Here is a 20540-nt window from a genome sequence, read left to right as displayed (position 1 = left end):
GTACTATTCTTAATGCTGAACATACCTTAGTCATTATTTATTAACTTGACAAGAAACCATTCATCGTGATGACACCCATTGCTGTATCTCCTTCAGCAATCGCTGAAAAACAGAAAAAGGTCATTGTACGAATGAATAACAAAAGCACTGAGTTTGAGAGTCCTGGATGCAGAATTTCCTTCCCTTGATTTTTGCTCAAAGCACTAAACATGTTTATTGTTTCTAAATTAATGTCTCCTACCTTCTCATATCACATGGTTTCAACATTCAGGTTGCTTTGTTATGAATATGTTCCATACTGTCTTTGTTCCTTTTGAAGTATGACAAGTAAAGCTAGGCAGAGAGTACTGTGGATGGCTCCGGAAATGAATATTGACAGATTTCATTCATTCTCTGTCACAATAACAAGCATGTGTGTGTGTGCGTGTGTGTGCGTGTGTGTGCGTGTTCATACGGTTGATAATACAAAATGAACAAAGTGCATCGCTGGCATCTGTACACTACTGTGGCAATGCTGAAGTAAGGAGTGTGCTGGGCTCCCCCGTATCCACAGTGGACGATGATGACTCCTAGAAGGAGGGAGTCAGCTGTGCCGTTTTTATTCCTCTGGCCCCAGAACCTGGAACAGTCCTGCCCCCATAGTAAGTGCTCAATAAAAATCTGAATGCTTCTGGAGAATGAGCTGGTTTGAAATCAAACCCAGACAAAAGAAGTGCTGTTTGTCCATACAAAACCTGTTGCTCTTTAAAGGAAATGAAGTCGTTTGAAGGCTCTGTTTTCACCCAGCAGTCCGCTGTGTGTGCGCCAAGAGTTCCAGAGGTTGTACGGCAGCATCATCCTTATCACCATAATCTCCTAATGTTCGTTTTGTTCCCATCCGACCATAACACAGAGTTAGAAGTTAGGCCCTGTCCCTCGGGGGCTGGTGCAATGAAGAAGTGGCTGGTTAGGTACTGCCTCTGGTACTTCTACCCGTGAAGCCACTGGAGAGCACAGATAGAATAGACAAAGAAATTAATGGGGAAAAAATAGTGAGAAACGCTAGCAAGAACAACTTCAGATGCCAAAAATTTATCTTATTCACCAAAATACCTCCATATTTGCAGCCCGTATTTTTATGTAACGTCGTTAAAGTACAAACCAGAAGGTGTTCTCAAATCCAGTAGGCTCCATGTTGAAGGACCCATCCAAAGAGCATTTAACATTTTACCCGGGTCCCTTAGGTCACATTTAACCAAAAAGGAGCCCCTTTCCACAGTTTGAAGCATAAGGCAAATGACACTCCCAAGAGCTGAAAGGAATGGTGAGACCATTAAAAATTGTTGAGGCTTTTTTTCCCCCTATTTGAACTTTAGAAGAAGAAAATTAATTTGCTATTTGAGTCCAAGATGCCAGGAATGTCACCAGCTGATTTCTCTTCCCATCAGGAGGACTCTAAGTGGGTTCCACAGTGAGCCCCTGTTACCATTGGGATCCGAAGTGTGTACTTTCTGAAAATTACCCATCCTGCTACGTAATCAGCAATATTTGTAGAAACCCTTAATGCCAAGTCATCTTAAGGTCAGCAACAGCATGCCAGACTCTGATGAAAAGAAACACTTTTTGAATTTGAAATTTGCCAGTGGCTACTTTAATATCTTTTTTCATCTCTAACCATTTGGGGAGAGGAAGACAGTACCTTAAAGTAGTCTTACTTCTCTTCCATGCCACTCACTTGAGGATCTGATACGCTCTCGCCTCCAGTTCCTGAGACTATCCCCAGTAGTCTCTCTGCTTTCAGTTGCTTCCATTCTTCAGCATCAGTCCACCCTTTATACTGTGCTAGAGCAATCGTGCCAAAGCTCACATATGATTTTATCATTTTACCTCTCAAAATCCTCCTAAGGCCCCCTGTGGCTTCTCAAAGTCCAGAGTTCATAGATGGCCTCCAAAGCTGATAATGACTGGCCTCCTGCCCATCTCCCCAAGCGCACCTCATGCCTCTGTCTTCACATGTGATGTGTGTGTTCCAAAAGGAACCACTTGTCATTCCTGAAAACCGGCCTTCATTCATACCCTCATGCCTTTGTACGAGGTCTTCCCATTGTCTGGAGTTACGTCATGTGTAATTTACTATAAAAATACTTTAGCATTGATGGCATGATTTTATTTTCAGCTAAGAGCTACTCAGTTTAATTTCAACCACAGTAGTAATCAGTTTCCCTTGTCATGAATCCCACTCCAGGATTGGTCAGCTTTCATGATATTAGAAAGGTCATATGCCAGAGGGGGCTACAACCAGCGCAATTACTGGTGTCTTGATTAACAGTATACACCTTGCGAATGAGCACCGGAATGCTAGTATGAATTTTTATTGGCAAAATTTGTCATTAATTGATGTCGCTGTTAGATGATCACCCATAATGAAAATGAGCTAGTAGTCAAGATCTTTAGATTTCCCCCACATAAGCAAGTTGTTAGAATATAACACAATCCTATACAAAACTTGGCTCAGAATGAATCAGGGCACCTGGGTGGCTTAGTCAGTTAAGCATCTGCCTTCAGGTCATGATCGCAGGGTCCTGGATTGAGACCCATGTTGGGCTCCCTGTTCAGCCAGGTGTCTTCTTCTCCCTCTCTGTCTACCCCTTCCCACTGCCCACTTGTGCACATGCTCTCTCTCAAGTACATAAGTAAAATCTTACCAAAAAAACATTAAAAATGGATCATTAGGGCGCCTGGGTGGCTCAGTGGGTTAAGCCGCTGCCTTCAGCTCAGGTCATGATCTCAGGGTCCTGGGATCGAGCCCCGCATCGGGCTCTCTACTCAGTGGGGAGCCTGCTTGTGATTTCTCTCTGTCAAATAAATAAATAAAGGGACGCCTGGGCGGCTCAGTTGGTTAAGCAGCTGCCTTCGGCTCAGGTCATGATCCCAGCGTCCTGGGATCGAGTCCCACATCGGGCTCCTTGCTCAGCAGGGAGCCTGCTTCTCCCTCTGCCTCTGCCTGCCATTCTGTCTGCCTGTGCTCGCTCTCTCCCCTTCTCTCTCTCTGATAAATAAATAAAATCTTTAAAAATAAATAAATAAATAAATAAATAAATAAATAAATAAAATATTTAAAAAAAATTTTTTTAAATGGATCATTAATCTAAATATTAAAACCTAAAACTGTAAGACTTCCAGGGGAAAACTTAGGGAAAAAAAAATCTTTGTGATGTTATTTAGGCCAAGATTTCATACATATGACCCCAAAAACACCATCCAAAAAAGAAGAAATATGATTAAAAAAAAGAAGAAATATGATAAACTGAAGTTCATCAAAATTAAAAACCATTCCTCAGAAGACATCACTAAGATGAAAAGACAAGCCAAAGAGGAGGAGAAAATATTTGCAAAATGTATATCTAATCAATAACTTGTATCCAGAACATATAAAGAAGTCTCAAATTCTATAATACGGAAACAACCCAATAAAAATATTGGGCAAGAATTGTGAACACAAAGGTATATGGATGGCAAATAAACAGAAATGCTTGAAGCAGTGTGAAAGAAGCCAAACTCCAGAAGCCACATACTATATGATTCTATTTATAGGGCATTCTGGACAAGACTAAAGTATAGGAAGTGTCTGTGAATCAGTGGTTGCCAGATCCTTGGGGTATGGGTAGAGGTTGACTGCACAGGGGCTCAAGGGAATTCTGGGGGAGATGATATGGTTCTACAACTTGATTATAGCAGTGATTATACCGCTGCGTAGACTTGTCAAAGCTCATAGAACTATACACTGAGAAGGGTGCATTTTACTGTTTATAAATTATTTCTCAATAAACCTTACTTTAAAAAAGAAAGATGGTAGTCAAGCCTGAAGACAGTTCATTAGCAATAATGCCCAAGGCTTTTGCAGCCTTTTGTTTAGGAATATTTCCTATTACCTGATACAGACTGTAAGGGTAACATTTTGACTCTGAACATCTTCCTGTCTACCTCACTGAGTTTATAGTCAGCCTGTTTGAACTGGGTCTGCCAATGGATGGAGGGTTTTGGTTTTTGGTTTTGTTTCTTTATAAATGGCTGTATGTGTGGAAGAATTGTTTGGACTGAAACTTGCTTTTGTTACAGCTTCACACCCAGGTTATAGAGTAGCCAATCCTTACCCATCTCAGACTTTTTTGGCAATTCCCAATAACTACCAAAAAGAACCTAAGAAGTGTACATGGTCAGAATGACTCAGGCAGTGTCAACATGGGAATGTCCTTCTTTAAGCTCATTCAGATCATCTTACGTACTTAAGTGTCACCCTGTGTTGTGAACCTTTCCTGACACCCCAGTGGCGGACTTCCATGGTTCTCACCAGAGGACCACATGCTCCTGAGTGGTGACACACTGCCCTCTTTCGGTCTTTTCTTTCTTTTTTTTTTTTTGGTCCACCCCACTAAGCTATGGAGTCTTTCGGGGCACAAACCATGTCTCACATTCCCAAATTTATTTTTAAATAAATAAGTAAATTTATTGTAGTGTTTTACTGAAGTAATAGATTAATTATAGTCATAGTGATGGTAGCCAACACTGGCTGTGCCCTTGCACCGTGCCGGGCATCCATGCCACATGCTCGATGTTCAGTATCTCCTCAGAGCCCCTTAGAGGTAAGTGTTGTGGTCATCCCAAGTGCCCAGATAAGGAAACTGAGACAGAGATGAAGTAACTCGCCTAAAGCCACGCAGCCAGCAGATGTTGGAATTGGAAACTGGAACCAAAATGGTCTCATTCCAGAGCCAACTCTTTGGAGCTCTGTGACCTCTGCCTCACCTTTCTGCTACAGCCGTGTCTGTTGAAAGATAGAATGCTTTTCACACTGGGCATATAATCCGGTCTTTGAAGGGGATGTTAGAGCTCATTTATTCCTCACCCCCGATGTTTGGACCAAGCAGGCGAGGCTCACAGAAGCTAACTTGCTCCAGATCCCTCCTTTCTTCGTTAGATGGCTTTCCAGTGAACAAGCAGAGGACGACGTAAATATTTACAGAGCCACCGCTGCCCTAAATATTTGGGCGATCTGTCCCAAGATTATTGTTTTCATCAGGAAAATGTATTACTAACTGCCCTCTCTGTCTTTGCCTTTTTTTCAGGGTTCACTGTTTCCACTATCTCATCCCCCTTGCAAAGGAGGGGAACTACGCCATCGTGGCTAATGTGGAAAGTATGGATTATGACCCTTTGGTGGTCAAGCTCAACAAAGACATCAGCGCCATTGAAGAGGCCATGAGTGCCAGCCTTCAGCAGCACAAGTTCCAATATATATTTGAAGGTCAGACCTTGCCTGTGTCCCTAGGATTTGGGGAGGAAGAAGGGGTGAAGGATTTTTTTTTTTAATCTTTCCCTATTACTGAAGTTCACAACTTATAGTTGTTTGGGGTTTGTTTTGGTTCAGTTTTTCCCTTTTTGGATTAAAGCTGCAGTACCTAGTTTCTCTGCGGATGGCTAGGTAGACAACAGTCTGGCTGCCATCTGCTTCTGGTTGATAAGATTTCATCCAACATAAGGCAGATGGCGGCCTGGCTGCCTCCCTGACACGCCGCTCCTGAGAGTTGGGTAAATATGTAAGAGTGGACCATGAGTTAGCTCAAGAGAAGCTCATAAAAGGAAAAGAAGCACACATACAATGAGAAGACTCCAAATAAAGATCTCATTGACTAAAATTATCGGTGGAAGGGGAAGTTTTCTCTCAAAGAATGTGCTGTTGTCTGAAAAGAAACCTCTGATCAGCAGAGATTTTAGGAAGGCTGGCTCCATTAATGCCATGGGGCAGGCTGGCAAGGAAGGGCACGAAAGACATTTCCGCATAAAGGCATTCACCTTCAACATGGTTAAACATGCAATGCCAACCGAGTAATTTTTCATGCTGAATTTCTCTCGTGGGTGGTACTTTTTGGACTTCAAACTATAGTCCCTCCTTTCTTGTTTTGGTTTATTTGTATATAGTCCTGGGTCCCAGAAGAATCTATGATGTCTCTAGAATTAAAGCAATGTTATTCAAAACAGTTAAGAAAGTGCATTGTGCAGAGGACTGTAGAACCTGGAGATAGGAAAGAAAGGCTTGGCCACTGCTTGCTTTAGGAAACAGTTATGTCCCAGGAAACTTGGACCAAGAAACTGAAAATCCTATTTTCCCATTAAATTATGTCATAAAGATGGAGATATGTTCTGAAAGGAACTATTCCTAGAAGACTTCAGCCAGAAAGTGTTAGTGATTAAGAGGTTAAGTGTTCTCTCCGTAGCACTGAGAATTTGAGGGCCACAACACTCCTCTGGAGCGTAGAGCTATGGTGCCCATCTGAGAAGTCACTCCTCACTCACTACACTGTTTCCTCCTTGCTCTTGACCATGACTCTTCCAAGCCCTGTGTATCAATATTCACAGTTCCCAGATTTTCCCTCTCATTTTGCCCAGACATTTCTTAACATCCAATCCTGATGAATAACAGCATCTTCTTGAAATATGGGTATAATGCTCTAACATAGAATAGAGATGAAGAAATCATAAATTGGAGACCTTCTGTTTTAAAAAGCTCTAGATATTTCTCTGTGGTATTTCCTCCTCAATTGAAAAGGCATAATACAGAATTTCCCAAGGGGTGGGGAGTGGGGGTGAGAGGGTTTCAGTCTTCTTTGGTGTGGCAAAGAGGAGCTTCTTATCACAGATATTATTTGTGTATAGTAATTGCCAGTGTATAGTAATGATATAAAACAGACAACTTCTATTGGGTTTTTAAAATTATTATTATAATTTGTTATGTGTATTTATCATATGAATTTACATTTTTTTTGTAAGTGGGCTCCATGCTGGGCAGGGAGTGGGCTCCATGCAATGCAGGGCTTGAACTCAACCCTGAGATCAAGGCCCGAGCTGAGATCAAGAGTAGGACACTTAACCGACTGAGCCACCCAGCCGCCCCTGAATTTACTTATTTAATATATTTATTATTATTTACTATTCTCTACAAACACTGCACCCCCCTTGTTGCCTCTGCTTAGGAAAATTCCATTTTACCATTGGCAGAACAAAATTATACCCGGAGTTATGGGCTCAGTAAAATCGTACGTAAACTTAACCTACAGAGATTTTTCACATCTATCAGTGGCTTTAAATATAAACTCCATGTGTGTGTCTCCTTTTCTTTGAGTAAAAAGCCTTTTACTTCCCTTTCAAGTAGTTGCACGTACAGGTGAGTTTGTAGTCTGGAAGCAACTGCACAAGTGTAGCTGAGGCAGGAGAGAATGTACCTCCTCTCCCTTTTCTGCGTTCGTCCTCGTCAAGGGGAACTCATTCTGCAGACAGAGGGAGTCATGGATCCTGAAGGCCCGCTTTGAACCGTCACCATGGAGGCTCTATGACTTCAGAAGAGGGAAATCATGAAGATAGTAGACTGCTTGTGACTAGCCAGACTAGCTTTAGAGTTCCAGGGGAAGCTTTGAAGAATGGTGACCGGCATGCATCCATTTCTTACTGACATATTTTTGCTTATTGGGTTCCAAATCAACGTTTGAGCCAAAAATACACCCCTGTCTTTTTTTGTGGGAGGAAAAGGAAACCAAACAGATCATTGTATTTGCATGTGTTCTCCTCTGCTTCCAGTACCTCTTTACAGAAAAATAAGAGTTCCAGTGCTCTTCATTAGTTTATAACCAACTGGCTTATTTTCTAAGCCCTTGACATGGTGGCTTGGGGTGTGCAGTGGGTATGTTACATAAAGCCTCTCCATTTGTAGCTATTAGGACGATGTATAAGTACTCCAGAACTACCACTCCACTCCTTCTTTGATCATTTAAATCTGTGGAGGATTTAAAGACCGACATCCTTGCACATTCATATGTAAGTTCACACAAGGTGGCACTAATCTGTCTTCTCTTCTCCACCCCCACCCCCTGCTGATCTGTGCTGGTCCCTCAGGCCTGGGTCATCTGATCTCCTGCATCCTCATTAATGGTGCCCAGTACTTCAGACGCATCAGTGAGTCCGGCATCAAGAAGATGTGTAGGAACATCTTTGTCCTGCAGCAGAATTTGACCAACATCACCATGTCGCGGGAGGCAGACCTGGACTTTGCAAGGTAGGAAGAAGGACCGGGCTCGGTCCCTTGTACCAAAGTCGAGATCCCGTTGCCTATCAAAATCCCTTAGAAAAATGGATTCTTGGTACTTGAAAAGTTAATTTAAGAAAAAATGAAACAATTAGATGTTCCTCAGTCTTAGAGAAGGTAATTCTCTATGATTCTATTGGATGTGTAACCTGCCTTAGGCAGGGAGTTTTCCTGTTCTCCAACCTAAGTTCTTTGTACTACAAAACTTCAGTAACTTCCTTATTCTAAAAGTAATATTTGCTTATTGCATAAGATATGTCACATAAAATTTAAAACAAAAAATCAGTAAGCATGACTCCTAAGCCTTTCATCTGGAGGCTATGACATTTGGTGTAATTTCTCCTGGCCTTGTGCCTCTGCCAGGGATACAAGTGAATTTTCATACCATGCCTGCATATGATTTCTCTTTGTACAAAGTTAGAACTATGTTAATGCAATTTTATATTTGTTTAATTGCATTTTTCCATATCAGTAACCTTCATTGAAAACATTATTTTTCCCAAAGCCACTGATAGCCCTTGAAAGGACAGTTGATCCTTGAACAACATGGGTTTGAACGATGCAGGTCCATTCATAATGCAGACTTTTTTCTTACACTACAATTAATGTATTTTCTCTTCCTTATTTTCTTCATAACATTTTCTTTTCTCTAGCTTACTTTCTTGTGAGAAAACAGTATTTAATACAGATAACCTACAAAACGCGTTCATCAACTGTTGATGTTATCGGTATGACATCTGGCCATCAGTAGGCTATTCATACTGAAGTTTTGGGGGGAGTCAGAAATTATACACGGATCTGTGACTGTGTGGGAGGTTGGCACCCCTTCTTTCCCACATTGTTCAAGGGTCCACTGTACCACTTTTAATACCTGAACAAATATTTCATGGTAAAAGTTAGGTATTATTTAGTCATTTGCAAATTTACAAATCCATTAGGATTATTTCCTTTTTGTCTTTCATAAATCACGTGCTGAATATATGTTTTCATGAACCTTTTCCTCATCTCTTCTCTTTCCCGGTTGAAATCCCTTCTCCTCTTCTTGTTTTCATTGTGTGAACAGTGGTTACTCATCATCAACCATGCTCACCTTTCATGTCCTTCCATGTCCTTTGAAAGTGCACTCTTTCTCTTTCCTAGTTTGCGGATCTCAATTTTTAACGTTTCTTTATAATGTACTTTTGCGAATTTGAAGGGTTGTTTTATTCTCTCTTCATGCGGTCTCAACACTGTATACCTTACTTAAGTCATCAGACCTTTGGTACTCAGTGAAAGCTAACGCAGTTTTGAAGAAGATAGACAGTGATTATGGTATCTTAGTGTTTTACTGCTCTTTGTACCTGGGTGAATTTTTTCATAAACTCCTTTATGGCCAGGAAGTCATTTGTTTTTTATCGTCTGGAATTCTACCGCCTAACGTTTGTACTTCTGTGTCATTTCATTTGATTTTTGGATTCCTCAAGAAGTTCCAGAAAATTTGAAACCATTTTTAAGGCCTTTCAGGAAATAATGAAATATTACATTACAATGACAGTTATCAAGACATATATGCTAGGATCCTTGTTTTGAAAGCCTATAACCATGTTATCTTCATTTTTAACTTTTCTTCTCCAATCTATCCCCGACTTTGTTCCACTGCTGTGCTGTTCCTCTGCTTCTCGGTCCTCCTTTCCTGTCTTATTCTTCCTTTGTGCATGCGTGTGTGTGTTGCATGTTCATTAAATTCCCTATTTTAGGCTAAATGTGGTAGAAAGCCTTCTTTGCTCAGATTAGGGAAACCAGGTGTGACTGAATGCTGCATTTATTTGGTCGCTCTTATGGGGAATGATCTCATTATTGAATTAGTCTGTTCATAATAACATTGACAAGGGGAAGTTAAGAACATGGAGGCCTGAGGGATACAGAAAAGCATTACTAATTCTCGGAGGAATATAATTCTTAAATTCAATCATCCTTTTTTAAATGATTTTTTTTTTTTTATTTAGCTGAAATAAGTAAATTAACAGGTTTTGGCAGACAGTATGGGGCTCAAACACGTCCTAAAAAAACTAGCACCTGGATAATGAAATGCTGACTGGGCGGTATTGAGGTTAGCATCAGTGGGCTGCGTGCCAGCACTGCTTCTTCAGGAAGTAATTAAATGGCAACTGAGCTGTGCCTTTTATGGATGAATTTGGGACTGATGTCCAGGGCAGTGGGTGTGACCTGAAATGTGACCGCTTGGGAGAGATACTGCTACTATTGCTGTTTACTCTGGATGGATTATAAAAGGAAATAGGCAGCATAAATATGTAGCGTTGGATGATTCTGTCCTTCCCATCTTGGTTCAGAAGGCCTCTCCTTTTTTTCTTTTTTTAAAGATTTATTCGTTTATTTGATGAGAGAGAGAGAGATCGTGTGGCAGCGAAGGACAGAGGGAGAGGGAGAAAGAATCCCAAGCAGACTCCTGCTGTGCGGGGACCCTAACGTGGGGCTCAGTCTCATGACTCTGAGACCATGACCTGAGCCAAAACCAAGAGTCGGCCGTGTAACTGACTGAGCCACCCAGGCACCCCTCAGAAGACCTCTCCCTATTAGACTTGTATGTCCCAAGACACCGAGACTCTTTTCTGTTTTCTCAGTGCTGAGCCCAGAGTAAGTGCTCATCATGGGTATTGAATGAATGGATAGGTATATACTCAAGGCTTCTTTTGGTCCTGATGAAGAACTTGGATAATGACAAAGTTGAGTCTGTCTTTAATGCCCTAAGAGTTTTCACTAGCTGACATGGGTTGGTGTTCTTACAGGTTTATGAGGAACAGCATCTCCCTAGAGCATAAAGCATTTTACAAAAGGAACCATGTATCCCTATGATTCATTGTCTCTTTCTCCTTCATTTGCTCTTGCTCTCACACATCGAACATACATAGACACATTTTATGGCCTTATTTTTTTCTGTTTCTGGTTTTGGTAGGATGGGTTTCACGGAAATGGGCTCCATCGATTCCACTGAATTTGAAGCTATGTAAAATGAATATAACAGCAATACCAAAATAGCCAGAAATAATAGACTGCAGCAGTGTGCCTCGGCGTTCCTTAAGCAGTGTCTAATCAAGCATGGGCAGCATCTGTACTTCCAGCAAGTCTCTATAGGAATGTTATCTTCTAACACAGTAATTAATCACTAGTTGCCATGTGTCAGAAAACTTACTTAACAAGAAGTTGCAATGCTCTTGTAGTTTTTCACGTCCACAGCCTCCCTGGCCAGTGGAAAATACAACACCCTTTCTGTAATAAAGAAGAATGTGGAGTGATTCCATTTATGTTGATTCTTCTACTTGCGGCATTGCTGTCGATCTCTTTTTCTACACACCTTTACTCTCATTTCTAGGGAGGATAAACCTCAGGTGACCAAGGATCAGCATAACCTGTATAATCACCAGAATTAGAGAAACCCTGTCCCCCAGACAATGATCTTTGCTATGGTGTTGACCCTTTTAACCCCATTGTACATTTTTAGAGTCAAGATGATACTCTGTCCTGGAAAATGACTGCAGGTTAACTAGAAAATGGAAGGGCTTCTTGAGTGGGCTTTTTTTAGTTCCTTTCATGAGAAATCATCTTCCCCTGAGCTGCCTTGCACTTCTCCAGACTGAGTCTCTGAAACAACCTGGGAGACCAGGCACTGCACCGCGGGGGAAGTCTGGCTAGGCACTGAAGTCCCCAAAGTGGCTCCAACAATCTTTGTACTTGAAGTGAAGTCATTATTCAAGCAGATGAGTCCGGAGTTTTCTTTCTGGTCCTTCCTGCTCTCCCCACATTTTCCCTCTGACATCTGTCCCTTTACAGTTCTCTTTCTCCTTCATCTCTCCTGCCACCTCTGGTTTCCTTCGAGGCTTCATCTCTCCTCGATTTTTTTCTCATTTTGATTTTCTTTAGACTGGCATCTCTCGTACGTAAATCCGACAAAGATAAGGAAAGGAAAGCTTAGATTCAGGAAGTGGTAAGGGGAGAAGTTCCAACACATAACAAAGTTTCCTCACCCTTCTACTCATTCTTTCATTCACTCATTCAGCTGCTGTTTATTGAGTGTGTCTTCTCTTTAAGACCTGCCCTTATGGAACTTACACTATTGTAATTCAGGCAGTTAAGGCAGACTAATAAATAAGTAAAATATAAAGTATCTAAATAAGTAAAATATAAAGTATTTAAATAAGTAAAATGTAAAATATAAAGTATAAAAAAGATTTTATATATATGCTATGTGAAAAATCAGTCATGGGAAGGGGAAGAGAGTATGCCGGGGTAACGAAGGTCACCCACAATTGTAGAGTGGTCACGGAAGCCCTTAGTGATGTGGTAACAATTGAGGAAAAATCTAAAGGAAGACAGGGAACAAGCCATGTGGATATCTAAGGGAAGGGCATACCAGGAAAAGATACACAAGAGGAAAGAGCCAGAGGGAGAAGTACGCTTGGCATTTAAAGAACAGCAGAAAGGCCAGTTTGTATGAAGTGAATGAGCAGAGGGAAGAGTCAGGGACAGGGTCACAGGTTTCATCTAAGAAGCTGAGATCCTGAAGGTTGTCGTGTTAACACTGGTTTTTACTTTGAGTGAGATAGGAGGCTATCAGATGGTTTGGAACAGTGACTGCCATAATGTGACTTAAACTGTAAAAGAATCACTCCTGGTTACTATGTTGTAAGTAGACATTTGGGGAGGGGAGGTTGCAGGCAAGAGCAAAAACAGAAGGAGCTGTCAGGAAACTAGGTGAAAGATAGTAGTGATTCAAGCCAAGATGGCGGCACTGCAGAAGATCGGAAGTGGTCAGATTAGGCTATATTTTACAAGCAGATCTGACAGGATTTTCTGAGAGATTGGAAGTAAACCAGTGACTCCAAGGTTTTTTTCTGAGCATTTCAAACGATGCAGTTTTGATTTGCTGAAATGAAAATACGCCAGACACTGGGAAAGACAGATTGAGTTTGGGGAGGTGGAAACGGGGCAGATCGGAAGGAGGTATCAAGAGTTTGGGTTTGGAAATACTAAGGTTGAGATGCACGTTAGACATCTGAATAGAAATCAGGAAGAGGAGGTGCCTGGGTGGCTCAGTGGGTTAAGCCTCTGCCTTTCTGCTCAGGTCATGATCTCAGGGTCCTGGGATTGAGCCCCCCTGCTTCTGCTTGCCTCTCTGCCTGCCTCTCTGCCTACTTGTGATCTCTCTCTCTCTCTCTGTCAAATAAATAAATAAAATATTTTTTAAAATATTTTTTTAAAAAAGAAATCATGAAGAGAGAGCTAAACGTACAAATCTGTATTCAGGAAAGAGGTCTGGGCTAGAAATAGGAGTTTGGGAATCATCAGCAGGTAGATGGGATTTAAAGCCATGAGATGGAATGAGAAATGAGATCTTATTGACAACAAGAAGCATAGAAAAAGGGAAGCCATCCAAGAATTGGGCCTTGGGTGGATACTCCACTGTTGAGATGTTGGAGTGCTGAGGACAAACCAGCAAAAGAACCTGAGAAGGAGCAGGAAAGAAAATAGGAGAGAGTTCTGTTTCCCAGAAGCAAGTGTTTTAAGAGGAGAGTGTCTTCATCTGTGTCAAATGGTGCTAGTAGTTTAAGTTAGCTCAGGACAGAGAATTGGGGTACTGGTGGACCTGACAAGAGGGCTGAAATGCTTTGGTTTGCACTCCTTAATCTTCTCTACACAACTTTGGGAATAGACCTCTCACTGCTCAGTTCTGTGGTGGGGTCTGATGCATTCATGACAAACAAGAATGCAATTAGAGGCTTCTGGTGTAATATATAAAAGACCAAATAGGCGCCCTCTCTTTTCTCACTGAATGGTTACTAAGAAAGCCCTGCTCTTCCCAGCATATTTATTCATCATGTGTTTCCCATGATAAAGAGGAGTTGCGATCTCTCTTAGAAGGACACCGAATGGTTTTATTTTTAAGGAAGGTGCTCCTCCAAGCTCCACCCCTCCCTTCTCCAGCCCTCAACCCCCTTCCAGCAACTCTGGTTTAGCTTTGGAGCTGTTCTGTATATGTTTACTTAACCAGTAAGGCCCTATGTCTTCTATGTGTAATACACATACATAGGACATCTTCACAGTAGCCAATAGAAAAATCCCACTGGTAAAGAAGGAACTATTTGGAATCTGGAAACCAAAGGAGAAAGAAATCTTGTTTGAAATGCCTCCTCAGGACATAGGTTTATATGGAGAAGTAGAACACACCATATTTGTTTAACTCAATAAGAGATTGAATCAAGAAAGTAAAGAGAAAACTGAAAGAATAGGAGAAATATTTTCGTATCACATATCTGATAAGGGACTTGTATCCAGAATTCATAGAAAACTCTTACAACTCCATAATACAAAGACAAAAACCCAATTAAAGAATAGGTAAAGGCACCCCAGCAGTAATGAGCACATCTAGTGTCCAGATCTTGGTTTCTAATTCTCTTCTCCAAGGAAAGATCCAAGGCTTCTGGGAGAAATGGCTGATTCTAGGACTAGGACAGAAAATATATAAAATGAGCGTGGAACATCCAGAAGTTAAGGAAGTACTAAACACACACACGCACACATGCACACGCACACCACTTGGACAGGAATGTGTCACAGAGGCACAAGGGCCAACTGAAAGAGAGCCAAATGGCCAAAGCTGGGACAATTTGAGCAACAAAATCAAGTATTGGATAATGACACAAAGTACAGAATAAATATTTGAGTCCATAGTGATACAATTAAAATGATTGAATAAATTAATAAGTGAGGAAAAAGAGACAGATCTCCTATACAGAAGAATTCCAAATGAATGACATAGCTACTACCCTAAATAAGGAAACTAACTCTCCACTTCTTAACTGTAGATCATTCTTAGGTACTTCCTTCCAAAGAGTACATAAGGAGTCAGAGGAAGGTAACCTGATAGTGGAGAAATCTGACAAATAGTACTTCAGCCAGGTGATCAGGGGTCAACGCCAAATTACACAAAGCATGTTGATGGATATACCCTTGATTTGAGGGGATTAAAATGATACTTTTACCTCTGTGATCTTCCCCAAAACCCATAACCCCCATATAAATGAGGAAAACATCACAGAGTTTTCAGTAAAGGAGGATCCTATGAAAGAAATACCAGTCCTTCTTGAAACTATCAAGGTCATCAAAAACAAGGCAAGTCTGAGAAACTTTTATAGCCAAAACAAGACTAAGAAGGCATGGCAGGGCACCTGGGTGGCTCAGTCAGTTAAGCATCTGACTTCAGCTCACATCATGATCTCAGGGTCCTGGGATGGAGCCCCACTTCAGACTCCCCACACAGCAGAGAGTCTCCTCCTTCCTCTCTCTCTGCCCCTCCCCCCACCCATGTGCACACATGATCTCTCTCCGTCTCTCTCAAGTAAATAAATAAAATCTTTATTAATAAATAATTAAGAAGGCATGACAGCTCCATGTAATCAGTGTTCTGGAAGGGATCCTAGAAAAGAAAAAGGACATTATGTAAAAACCAAGAAAATATGAATAAACTATGGACTTTAGTTAATAATGTCGCAGTATTCGGGGCACCTGGGTGGCTCAGTGGGTTAAGCCTCTGCCTTCGGCTCAGGTCATGATCTCAGCGTCCTGGGATGGAGCCCAGCATAGGGCTATCTGCTCAGCAGGGAGCCTGCTTCCCCCCCACCCCCCTCTGCCTGCCTCTCTGCCTATTTGTGATCTCTCTTTGTCAAATAAATAAAATCTTATTTAAAAAAATAAATAATATATCAATATTCAGTAGTTGTGATAAAGATATCATACTAAGATGTTGATAATAGGGAGACTGGGTGCAATTCACATGGGAAATCTTTGTGCTGTCTTCTCAATCTTTCTGTAAGTCTAAAACTATTGGGAAAAAACTATCAAAAAATAGGCAAATGATTTGTATAGCCATTTCTCCAAAGAAGTTGTATAGATGGCTAATACACACATGAAAAGATGTTATTAGGGAAATGCAAATCAAAACCATAATGAGATAATCACATTACACCCACTAGGATTGCTGTAATCAAAAAGTCCAACTCCAGCAAGTGTTAGGATGTGGAAAAACCGGATCCTTCAGACGTTGCTGGCCAGAATATAAAATGGCAGAGCTGCTTTGGAAGGCAGTGCATCGGGTCTTCAAAAAGTTAGACTTACTGCACACTTGCCCTATGACCTGGCAATTCCTCTTCTAGGTATTACCTGAGAGAAATGAAAATCTACACCTACATAAAAATCTGTATACAAATTTTCGTAACAGCCAAAAAGTGGCAACAACCCAGATATATCCATCAGCTGACAGAGAAATAAAGTGTGATAAACCCACACAACAGGTATTTTTCAGCTATAAAAAGAAAAGTACTGATCCATAATGACAAACGTGCATGAACCTTGAAAACATTACATTAAACGAAAGAAGCTGGTCATGAAAGACCATATAGTATATGACTCCATTCATAGGAAATGTCCAAAGTAGGCAAAGTTATAGAGACAGAAAATAGAGTAGTGGTTACTTAAAGCTGGAGGGTCGGGAGAAAATGGGAACATGGGTTCCCTTTGGGGATAATGAAAATGTTCTAAAGTAGATTGTGCTGATGGATGTACAATCCTGTGAATATACAAAAAGACATAGAAAATGTACCCTTTGAATGAGTGAATTGTATGGTGTGTGAATTATATCTCAATAAGGCTGTTAAAAAGAGGTTGAACTTTAAAGCTTGAAAGCTTCCTGTCACAGGAAATAAGTAGCCCATGTTTTATACTTACATCTCTGGGGGGATTTTGTGTTGGCAATACCTAACTTTTTGAGTTTCCCCAATCCATTAGGGAGGTAGGAGATGAAGGCAGAATTTTTGGAGGAGGTGATGCTTCATGTTAACCTGAAGCAGAATTATCCAGGATGAGGAGGGGGCCATTTGGAAGAGAGAGGGCAGTTCAGGGTGACTGGGGCATATGCCTGAGGAAGAGAGTGGTAGAAGACTCTGGGGGGAGGGGTGGATGATAAGGTGTTCAGACTTGATCCTGTAGGGAAAATGGATTCAGCGTAAGAGCGAGATGGTCGGTCTGTATTCTAAGTAGATTACTTGAGCAGGTAGGTGAGAAGTGGACAGGGGGATGATAAGCCACAGGCCTTGCAGGCCAAGTGGAAGGTGATTGTCAAGAGGGTGCAGGCCTGAACCAGGTCCAAACTGGGGGAGATGGAGGACATGGAGTTGCGAGTTACATAGGAGCTAAAATCGGCAGGATTTAGAGAGTGATGGAACCATGAGAATAAAGAAAAAGGAATCAGGGTACTTTCTGGCATGGGTGGGTCCTAGGACCACCCTTCCATTTGCTAGGTAGGATGCTGCCTGATTCAGAAATCACTGAATAAAGCCAATTAGGTTTGTTTTTTTTTTTTTTTTTTTAAAGGTAAACCTCCAGGAATGGGGAGAGGGAGGTCTGATGGAGGTCATCAGTGGATGTAATCAGTGCAGGCTGCCTGTGAGATTTCCAAGTGGAGATGTCTAACACACAACTGGACATGTGAGCTAGAAGCTGGGGGTGGGAGGAGCTGTCCTGAACCAACAGACCTGGGGAATCATCAGCCTAGGCCTGAGGTTCAAAACATTTAGGGGAAATCAGCACTGCGGACAGAGGACCGTGCCCGCCAGGATATAAAGGGCATGAGAAGAGGGTAGGGAAGTTACAAAAGCAGAAAAGGACAGGATTGCTGCAAAGAACTGGTCCTTCCCCCCTGCCCATGAATTCATGTAGCACCTTTCTTCCCCGTAAATTAAAGCATTGTCCCATTTTAGCCTCTCGGACTCCCCTATGAGGGAAACTGTTGAGGCACTTCCTCCAGGTGACAGATTCAGCCTAGAAACTGAATAGATATGACCTCAGACCCCTGCTTTATCCTTGACCTTGTGCTGTATCTAAGGCCAAGAATGATCTCTGGCATGGCTGAAAATCTTGAATTTCCTTCCAAGGCGGCTGTTTAGGCCGACTTCCTTCACAAAAAACCTCTTGCACCAGGAACAGCCCTTTGGTTTTCTGCAGCAGAGGTACGGGTTTTCCTCTTTGAACTGACCAGGGTGTAGCCTGACAGGAATTAGCAGTGACATGCTGCCATCTACTGGAAACGCCCACAGACATCCAGACAGATGAATATCTGTGGTCCCGTAAATCCCCATCACTCCCGGGAATCAAGAGTGGGTACTGGCTCTGAAGTAGGCTTTGGAGATAATTCAGCTGAAAACATGAAATGCCCCCCCCCCAATTAAATAAAATGTCATTTGATTGCCGGAAAACCAATTCTGTTTCTGAAAAATTACATATGTATGTATTTTTCATATATTTTTTCTGCTAATTTTTTTCCCCACCTTTATTCTGCCATTGGTTTTAGCTGCTTCTCCAATCCTGGAATAACCTATCCCTTTTCAAACCCTTACCTGTAAAACTCCAGATTTTCAACTCAAGATTATTAATCATGTGGATTTGTGATAAATTTTATAGGAGAGATTTGTCTGCTACCCAAATTCTTTTAATGATGTGCCCCCTAAAAATTCTATTATATCTCTTGAATTTAATGGTGATACAACACTAGCCCTGACTTTCTTGGGGCCCAGAGTAAATTTGAAAATATGATGCATTAAATAGTTTTTGCTGCCTGGTAGGAGGAAATATACTCATTAATAAAATTTAATAATAAAACAAAATTTATGTGGCTTAATTTCTGAGAAAATTTTCTTTAAAATTTGTATAAGCAGACACAAATAATATTACATCTCCCTAATTAAACCTTCATTTGACCTTCCTACACTGTTTCTGATCATCTTTCTTTCTACTCACCTACTTTTCCTGTGTTTATGGCACTCATAGTAGGTTCCATGCCTTCTAGCAATTAACTGATCGCTAATTGTCTAAGGGGGGGCTCTTCATCTCCCATAGAATACCCCCCAAAATGAGTATAAAGCTCTCAAAAGTAATACCTGTCCGTATTGATGTTTGATTGGTTATATCTTATGTATGAGGCTCTGATTAAGAAAGAATTCTTTTGATTATGCTCAATTAATGTCACCATACCTTGTACATATATAATGGCGATGTATAATTCAGGGTTCCTCAAGATTACTGGCAAATAGCTGTAGTCTTCCCTTTGTAGCACATGTCCTGGAATTGGAATGATTCAGAGATTAGCATAGATGACAGGCGGTATTATTTCCAATAAAGATCCCAAGGACTGGAAATCAGAAGTGACTTGCCCAAAATCTCTCATCAAATTGTGCTATTTATATACCCTGCACTACCTTTGTAGTTGTCACAGTTAGGAAATTAAATTAATTCACCCAGCAAGGCCATTTTTCTGCCAGGAAATGATCGTGCTAAAAAGATATGGACTAAAAAGATATGAAGCTTGCTCTTGACTCAAGCCCAAGAATGATCATTTACTGACTTTATTAGAATTCTTACCGAAAAACTTGAGGCTGGAAGATGACCTTTCTTGTTTTCTAAATGAAGATACACTGTTTAATTTTGGTGCTTAAACGTAGGAAACAGGCGCCTTTGGGATAGCCACGGAAACAGCTAAAGCTCATACAAACCGTATCAAGGCCTGACTTCCTCCCAGCGCCTTTCTCGTTCGACAGTTCTTCTGACTAGTTACCATAATTGTGTTTTGTTTTTGGTTTCTCAGTGGGTCTGTTTCCCCTCTGCTGCTCTGTAACAGCAATCTAAAATGTTTATGAATGTGATTTGTGTTTCAGAGTGTTTGATAAATACGAATTTCCATGTATGTTTCAGAGAGCATCCTTAGCTAAATATAAGTACGTTACCAAGAAGTAAACATGTGCCTAGACTTAGGACTCCACACTTTCATTTCACTGAAACAAGGACAGCTTCTAGAAGACAATTGGCTTCAGTATAAACTCCCTACAGGCCTAAATTACTTTCTTGCAGTGATGATATAAGAGCAAGTATTACTGTTCTTATTTTATTTTTTTTCAGTGTTCCAAAACTCATTGTTTATGTACCACACCCAGTGCTCCATGCAATACGTGACCTCCATAATACCCACCACCAGGCTCGCCCAGCCCCCCACCTCCCTCCCCTCCAAAACCCCCGGTTTCTTTCTCAGAGTCCACAGTCTTTCGTGGTTCATCCCCCCGCCCAATTTCCCCCAACTCCCTTCTTCTCTCCTTCACCCAATGTCCTCCATGTTATTCCTTATGCTCCACAAGTAAGTGAAACCATACAGTAACTGACTTTCTCTGCTTGACTTATTTCACTCGGCATAATCTCCTCCAGTCCTGTCCATGTTGATACAAAAGTTGGGTATTCATCCTTTCTGATGGAGGCATAATACTCCATTGTATATATGGACCACATCTTCCTTATCCATTCGTCTATTGAAGGGCATCTATCTTAGTTC

At 41.3% G+C, this 20540-nt stretch overlaps 1 protein-coding gene across 1 annotated transcript in view; it reads left to right on the top strand.

Annotated features, from left to right (window-relative positions):
* The window catches only part of EXOC4 (exocyst complex component 4), a 731315-nt gene that overhangs the window by 665432 nt on the left and 45343 nt on the right, over window positions 1–20540 (top strand). Inside the window, exons 16-17 of the mRNA XM_059396386.1 lie at window positions 5106–5284; window positions 7927–8086. Coding sequence (XP_059252369.1) covers window positions 5106–5284; window positions 7927–8086 — 339 coding nt within the window. The remainder of the gene's footprint in view (window positions 1–5105; window positions 5285–7926; window positions 8087–20540) is intronic.

This window comes from Mustela nigripes, chromosome 4, assembly GCF_022355385.1.
Source record: "Mustela nigripes isolate SB6536 chromosome 4, MUSNIG.SB6536, whole genome shotgun sequence".
NCBI classification, from domain to species: domain Eukaryota; kingdom Metazoa; phylum Chordata; class Mammalia; order Carnivora; family Mustelidae; genus Mustela; species Mustela nigripes.
The sequence above is the reverse complement of the archived record's forward strand: the minus strand, read 5'-3'. Positions and strand labels throughout refer to the sequence as shown.